We start from the raw sequence: 8138 nt of genomic DNA, 5'->3' as shown, positions 1-8138 counted from the left end.
CTTTTCAAAAAGCTTGAAAATATGGTAAAGTTCTGAATTGTCTGAATTGTTATAGAATTGGCAGCTCATCTTAAACAAATAGTAGGTGAAGCCATAAGGGGGGCCTGATGCCCTTCCTTTCATTAAGTCTTGCTCAAGAGGAAGAAACGTCCCAGTGCAGATTTGTGCCCATTATTGTCCTAAAACATCATTATTTTTTTTCCATTTTATCTATTTACATTATATTCCACCAATTGGTATACTATTAGTGCAATAAGACAAAACACTTCATCAAATTTTATTCTTTTTTTGTTTGTCAGCAAATACATTTGTATAACCTACTCTATCCTAATCTAGGAGAAAAGGGGAGCTTAAGGAGACTGTAGTAAGTTATGCAATACCAAGAAACTAATCATGCGATTATGTAATTCCTCTCTCTCTCTCTCTGTACAAGTTTGGTAATGTTCTGCAATACGCAATTATACAATTCTTCTCACTTTTTTCTTCAAACGACTTATATAAAAATACTTAGGCCCAATAAATTGTTAATTGATTCATTATTTCACAACCTAAAAAAAAAAAGATTATCCCTGAGGAAAACTCACACATGTTGGACCTTTTTTAATTTTTTTTATTGGAGACGACAAAGATTATCTTTTTTTTTTTTGGGGGGTATGAGAAGTAGCAAAAACTTCCAAGGGCAAAAATTCTATTCCCATTACATAATTCTACGCCAAAAATCGATTCCAAACTACAGAAGTTTGCAAGCTCGCACACTCCGTCCCAGGCAACCATGGCACAGTTGTTTAATACGTACCATCATAGCTACATTCAATGTAAGAGTCCATGACATTTAACCCAAGTTATAAAAGGTCACAAATAGGAAAATGTAGCTTCTGTAATTGCAAAATCCAAGAGTACCAATTTGATTGCTTTGACGTACACTTGGCAAAACATATACAGGTAAACAAATAATGTCTCACCCAGCTGCTTCACCAACCTAAATTCCCAGATTATATCTGGAGAATATGACCGAGCTAGAACACAAAATTTCACACTCCTCAAACGATTAAACTATTTATTCCCAAAAGAGACATGACAGACACATTTTTCTTTAGCTAACATACACATATGTTTTTAAATTCGGACCCGACCAATCAATTGAACTGAATACCAACCAGACATCCAGTCCGAACCTTCCTAAAAAATTGCCTGTTAAAAACTCGATCAAACCTGATCAAAAATTGGATTTGACCAGAAACTGGTAAATTCGATTAGAACCTGGTTTGTACATTTTTCTTAATCTGGTGACCCTTTCTTTTCGGTTCCCTTTCTTTCTTCCATCTTTGACTAGCGTTAAGAACAGATCTGATCAGAATCAATGTTACGCAGCCGGATCTGCAGAAGAATGAATCTAAAGAAAAAATTCGTTCTTTAAATTCCCTAAGCCCAATTTCACGCAACTAAGTTCTTGAAAGATTTATAATCAAATAGGAGGAAAAGAAAAAGGAGCAAAGAAGGAAAAAGAAAAGAGAGGGAAGCAAAAAATAATGAAGACAAAAGATTCCAGAACAGAAGTTAAGTAGAACGGGTTCAACTTACCAAAGTCTAGCTTGTGTGTGATAAAAAAAAAGGGATAATTTTAAAAACCTTCCCTAAGATTTCTGATTATTTCACTGGCCTCCCTCCATGTTTCAAAAATTACACTAACCTCCCTTGAGCTTAATTATCTTGTAACATTTACACCCAATCAATAATCAAAAAGTAATATTAGGAAAGAGAAAGAAATATGATTTTATCATTACCCCTCATCTACTCCAGTATTTAATTAATTTAATACCAGCTTACACATTAAGAAATCACTAAAACTTATTATTTATCATCAGAGAGTAAATCACATATAATATCAAAAAATAGTATATCATTTTATATTTTTCACTTAATACAAGATTCAAATTACTCTTTTCAGTTATATATCCATTACTAACCATAATCAACAACAAATAATAAAAAATTTTGCAACTAAAATATTACAGAGAACGAAATTAATATCATAAATATTCTTGTCAACAAGTTAACGTTAAATGCTAAGATTTTTCTGATATTAAAATTCACTCTTTGTAATATTTTGATTACAAATTTTCTGATTATTTGTTGTTGATCATATTTAATAACAAATTTGTAACTAAAAAAAGCAATTTAAATCTTACATTAAATAAAATATATAGAATGATATACTGTTTTCGATGTCATATATAATTTAATCCTTTATAATAAACAACAAATTCTAATCTTTTCTTTATTGTTTAGAAATATATTAGATTAATTAAACAATTTAATAGATGAGCAACAATAATAAAATCATATTTATTTCTCTCTACTTTTTAATTGTTAATTGGACCTAAATTTTACAAGATAATAAACTTCAAGGAAGTTAGCAGCATCGTTTTTAAAACCGAGGAGGCCAGTGAAATAATTAAAAATCTCAAGGGAGATTTCTGAAATTTTCCCTTGAAAAAACAAGGAGAAACAAATAAGAAACAACGACGAAGAAGAAACGAAGAAAAGAGGAAAAAAAAATAAAGGAATTGACGGCTGCATAATAAGAAACAAGGAGCACGGACTAGGCTTAGCATTTATTTGCCTAGAGTATCCTAAAACTTTTCATAATTTTATTTTGATCCTTATTATTTTAACAAAGTGCAAAATTAGCCTATTATATTTTCTAAATTTTTCTTTTAGTTATAACTTTAAAAAATTTTCAAGTAGAGCCCTTTTGGACTCAATCTAAGCTCATCTAACATGTATACAGAGTTGTACCACCAATCTAAGAGGAATTTTTATACATCATTTTGATTACATATCATTAATATATATTTATATCATATTTATGACGTCATCCTATTTCACTCCCAACCCAACCAATCAAACCCATTGACTGCCGATGCCTGAGTTTAGTGTTTCCACTGAATCATTACCTGATCCAAGTTCCAAAACATAGATATATACACGACTTGGTTAACTAGAATATAAATTATTTGCGTGATTTACCACGCAATTTAAACAACTTTAATGTACCAATGTGCAAAACTGTGCACCACTACCCTATCTAGTAAATGTTGGTCATCTTCCCCAAAATCAATCCTAATTCTGAACTCTTAATGTGTAGTCATTGTTCATTCAGGTGAGAATTAAAAACTGAACCAGCACAAATCATTCAGAGCACAAAGAATCAGAAACTGCTTCCAAGACAAGGAAATCTCTTAGCCAAAACATCTACAGCAAATGTAACGCAAGAAGCTGGTAAAGTTAATCTTGATGGCTTGAGCTTTCAGAAACTGGAAGAGAAGATTACAATGCCTACAGCAACAATTTGAGTTACAAAACCGAAGTTGGATGCCAACCGTAAAATAAAAAGCTGGATGAATGACAGATGATCAACCACAGATGGTCCTATCCGAAGCGACAACCTCAATCAAGACACTGAGATCTCGGCAGAGTCGAGCAAATCATCTCAAACAACCCGGACAAAAGCGCTGGTCCTCTATATCTATGCCCCTTTCTTAGAAGTTCAACAATACCTTTATAGAAAAATTCATCCACCACAACTACTAATACAAAGCATGATAATTTTGAAGGAAAATCCAATAATTCTTGGATGACATATTTGGACCAGTGTCCAGAAGACAGTTTCAAGTAAACTCCAATGTTTAACTTAAACAATAACATGACCATTTCAAGAAAGGCCTTCTCATCAAAAGATTTAGGTGCTCAAAGTTTGGCTGAAGGGGGGTCAAGGAGGGTAATCTGATCTTATCACAAAAAAGTGAAAGCTTGCAGTAACAAGTAAACAAGCTAATTTTTCCTGCAGTTAGTTAGGATAACAAACTAGCTAGACAGCTGCAGAACCCCAAAAAAAAAATGAATTTCAAAAAAAAATTAGCAGGTAAAAAGAGAACTAGTTCAGGCTCTATTTAGTTAGCTAAAGGGGGCTGTTTTCTACATGGATATCATATTTCATGATTCAAACTTAGGTGTTACTCGAAAAGCCTATAAACCCAATTAAGATAATATTTTAATATTAGTTCAGAAAAAAGACCCCATCTTTTCTTGAACAGATTACCTGCCAAAAGTATTTGATGCCGCTTGTCATAAAAGAATATAAAGATCTACCACTACAAGTGAGGTGAGGCGTCATAGCCGCAGAATCAATGAAACAGAAGCATCTAGCAACGCAGCCAGTTGGGATCCACAATCATTCAAATTGGAGATCCCACCGCAGGGCAGTGAAGAAGGAAACCAACAGGGAGTGTAGAAGCAGAAAACCAATGAAGCAGAACCACGTAGACACCTCGATACAGAAACAAAAAGCATAAATTTTTAGCAGCGTTCACTTGAACTCTTTACTTTTCACAAACTATATCAGCAAACATAGAATCCAAATGCCACTAAGATACTAGATCTATTTGTTCTAAGGCAAAAGCCAGAGAAGGATTAAGGGAAGGAAAACTAACCAACTTGATACTGAAGTACGAAAGAAACTTAACCAAATCCACGAGTTGAAGCCGAGGACGTCACCCCGATTACAGAGTTGTAACTAATTCCATGCATATTAAACACACTATTGCAAAAACTTCCGGATTGAGTCAAATACAGAATTTTCTACACTCAGCTCCTGCTTCTGCGACGATCTCTGAGACCATTTCTGCACAATAGGAATAGCAAGAAGTGAGAACGATGTAATAATACCCACTGTTCTGATCTATTCATCATAGCCTGAAATTAAGAAGCATCCTAAAGATGTGACACTATCTTCAAGCTAATTATTGCTGCGGTTTTCTGAATATTCATGCAATCAGATCCCCAGACTTTCAACATCATATTAATATATGGCTCCACATTGGAACATAACATCATCAGTATGAGAGCATATTTATTCATGAAAATAGAGATTACAAGTGATGTGTAACAACCAATGAATGAACTAGAAACATCTAAATTCATGATGATAATAGAACTTGCTATCTTATTTCCTCCCCACTTGGCAATAAATATCCTCTCCTACATTTACCTTCTAATTATACTTTTATTCAGACAAACTCCACACATCAAATACAAGCCTAATGAAGCAATAAGTATATTAAATACTAGGAACCCAAAAGAAACAGATTGCAAGCTATGGAGAGAACTTTACCCATTCGCATAAGGCACCTCATCTCGCCCACGATAAGGTGACCTGCTGTAGCTGCGACCACGAGGAGACAAACTGCGGCGCCTAGGGGATCGCGCACGAGGACTGTAACTCCTGCTTGAACCCTCAAAAAGCATTAGAAATAATAGCAAGAGAAGAAGATGAAGTCAATCATGCATGCAGATGAACCCCATGTCTTGCAACCACTGCATTGTTTCCCTAGCTTTTCCTCTTTTCTCAAGATGCTACTAAAATATAATTGATCTGTCAGCTTATATTTCTTCAAGCAAAGCACATAAAGGGCCTCAAGCACATACAAGACACCAAGCAAGACATAGTACATGTATCTACTGCATGTTTTACAAAATAGATAAATCGGCATTCATATCTACTGCACATGTTACAAAATGTACTAATACAAATTCATATCAATATCTCACCTTCGCCCATAACTAGGGCTCCTCCGATATCTGGGAGGAGGGCTGCGGCTGCGACGCCTTCCTGATCCTCCACGAAGCCGGCACTCACGAGCAAAATGACCAGGCTCACCACACTCGTAACACTTCAAGTCAGAACCCCCAGACCGACCACGACCCCCTCCACGTCCACCACCTCCTCCACCTCTAGAATTATGAGAAAGTTCAACTCTCCATCCATTCTTACCTAGTAAAACAAGGCCACAGAACTTTTAATCATAATAGAAACTGCAACATAAAAACTATACATGAAGAGAATATTTCATATTTGCTTTGACCAATGTAGACATAGCTCCTGACGAGAAACTGAAAGTTTGAAAATACGTCATCAGGTCCAATTAGAGAAACCAGAAAATTATACTGACGACCTTATTGCAAAAGTAACAAGGAAAATGGGTCCACCGTAGAAGATTAAAAGGCATACCATCTAGTTCACGAATTGCATCTTGTGCATCTCTCCTGTCATCAAAATCTATAAATGCATAGCCAGGGGGCCTTCTTGCAACCCAAACACTGCATTTAAAATTTGATGAACAACATAAATTAGTACAACATTTAAACGTGACTAAAAGATAGACCATGAGGAACAAACATAAGCCCCAAAATTTCAGTGCACAAATTTTAAATCTTTTCAAGCAAATGTGATGATCCCACTCAAACCAAGACACCAGTTAAATTTGTAACACACATCATGTGCTCATATTCTATCTCCAGATTGAAAAGCATTCCAGTCTAAATATGGTGTAGCTGCTGTTGACATTTCAAATACATGCTTCAATGAGTGCTACTTCAAAAAGAAATTGTGTGATTCACATTTCTTTCAATAATTACCACACTCTACCTTAGTATCTTGTTCCCTATGCATTCTATACTATATCGCTCGGGAAACAGGTTTATCTACACGGTCACCGAAGACATTTGTCTTATCCCCATCTATCTTCACATCCCAAGATGATTAAAATAATCAAGTGAAGCAACCACAGCATATTTGCAATAGAGGTGGACAAACAACACATATTTAACTTCAAAATCCCAGCCAGAAGAAATTGAACATGGAAACTATGCTATCTGGTATATGTTCTAAGGACTTGTATCTGATCATGTGCTGGCACATATGTTGTTCAATATATTAGCATGCGCAATCACCAATGAAAATAAAGTCCAAGCATTTAAAAACCTCCCAACCCAAAAAAAAAGTATCTACAAAACCTTAGCTAAAGGTTTTAGCAGCTGTTACAAATGTATTTCCTCCCGAATTTCCTTTGGGTAAAACATTATCAAACAAGAAAACCAAAGGAAGGGGAAATTCCACCCACTCCCCTTGTAAAGGCCTAGTCTCCGATGAACCAAAACAAAAAAAAAAGGAAGGAGATTTTACCAAGAGTCCATCACCCCAAAGTTCAGATAAGTACATAAGCCAAAAAATTGGCAATCAAAAAAAATTCCTGGTCAAATACTTATGCAAAACCGACCACATAAATAGCGCCAAAACATATAAATTGTACTTCGTACATTATTTACCTTCTTATAACTCCAAAGACACGGAATTCATCTTCAAGTTCCCGCTCAGTGACTCGCGGATCCAAATTCCCAACGTACACCCTTGACATCTTCAATAGCCTGCAAATTTAACCAAAAAAAAAACAGAGAGAGAGAGAGAGACATGGAAGAAGAATTTCAAAACACTGGAAAATCAAGAAGCCATTCAAGAAAATTAGCTATAGTATCAAAATCTACAATAATGGCAATTGCATATCGCGCTTCAAAAATTTTAAAATATAATAATAAACAGACATCCCCAAAAAAGGGGGCTGGGTTTTGCCAATCAAACCCTAACATACATAGAATCCAAAAGGAGTGTCTGATTAATCAGAATAGACATCAGTATTAGAAAAATTGCTAGATCTACTGAAACAATAAAGTAGCAACTTTTTTCAAACTCCACAAGGAAAAAGGCTGTTGAAACTTAAAATTCACTAAAATTTTTGAAACGGAAAGAGGACATGAAAATAAACTCATGCTACACTAGAATAAATTACAAAATCTTGCCAGAAAATCCATGTTTTGGTTAACGTTTGTCTTGTTTGTATGGAAGATACCTGAAAACCCTGAGGAGGAAGCAGAGGAAGGAAAAACCCTTGTGCGGCTTCGACAAATGAAATGTGCTTGGCTAAAAACGACTACTAGCCTTCAGGCGTTGTTAATTTGGACAAATGGCATATTTGGTAATTTGTCCTTCGACTTTTGTGCAGGACAATTTATTTTTGTAAGGGATTGACAAAATTTTTTTTTTTTTTTTTGTATTTTTGTAAGAGTTAATTAAAAAACGCCCCCTAAGGTATATATATTTTTGCACTTTGCTCCCCAATGGTATTTTTCTCACTTTATCTCCTAAATTGTTAGTTGACTCTAACGTTGTATAATAGTAACGTTGAAAAGATATTTATACCCTTAATAGCTAAGTCCACTAATTCCCTGTTGTACTTTATCCT

The 8138-nt window shown here is 34.9% G+C and overlaps 1 protein-coding gene across 1 annotated transcript; it reads right to left on the bottom strand.

Moving 5' to 3' along the window:
* Positions 1-4302: 4302 nt before the first annotated feature.
* Positions 4303-7847, bottom strand: LOC113781372 (serine/arginine-rich splicing factor RSZ22). Its single transcript, XM_027327290.1, has 6 exons — positions 7746-7847; positions 7168-7266; positions 6071-6159; positions 5611-5833; positions 5174-5284; positions 4303-4684 (listed from the first exon to the last, which is right to left on the bottom strand). Exons 2-6 carry the CDS (start codon positions 7254-7256, stop codon positions 4648-4650), a joined length of 549 nt encoding a protein of 182 aa, XP_027183091.1. The 5' UTR covers positions 7257-7266; positions 7746-7847; the 3' UTR covers positions 4303-4647.
* Positions 7848-8138: the final 291 nt, after the last annotated feature.

This window comes from Coffea eugenioides, chromosome 8 (assembly GCF_003713205.1).
Source record: "Coffea eugenioides isolate CCC68of chromosome 8, Ceug_1.0, whole genome shotgun sequence".
In the NCBI taxonomy this organism is placed as follows: domain Eukaryota; kingdom Viridiplantae; phylum Streptophyta; class Magnoliopsida; order Gentianales; family Rubiaceae; genus Coffea; species Coffea eugenioides.
Note: the sequence above shows the minus strand (reverse complement) of the source record. Positions and strands in the feature narration are given on the sequence as shown.

Excerpts from the sequence above, each read along its gene's own strand:
- LOC113781372 (XM_027327290.1), bottom strand. The coding sequence starts at position 7,256 with ATGTCAAGGGTGTACGTTGGGAATTTGGATCCGCGAGTCACTGAGCGG. Across the intron at positions 6,160-7,167 it reads GTCTTTGGAGTTATAAGAAG|TGTTTGGGTTGCAAGAAGGC; the intron begins GTAAATAATGTA and ends TTTTAAATGCAG. Across the intron at positions 4,685-5,173 it reads GAGGTGCCTTATGCGAATGG|AAATGGTCTCAGAGATCGTC; the intron begins GTAAAGTTCTCT and ends CCTATTGTGCAG.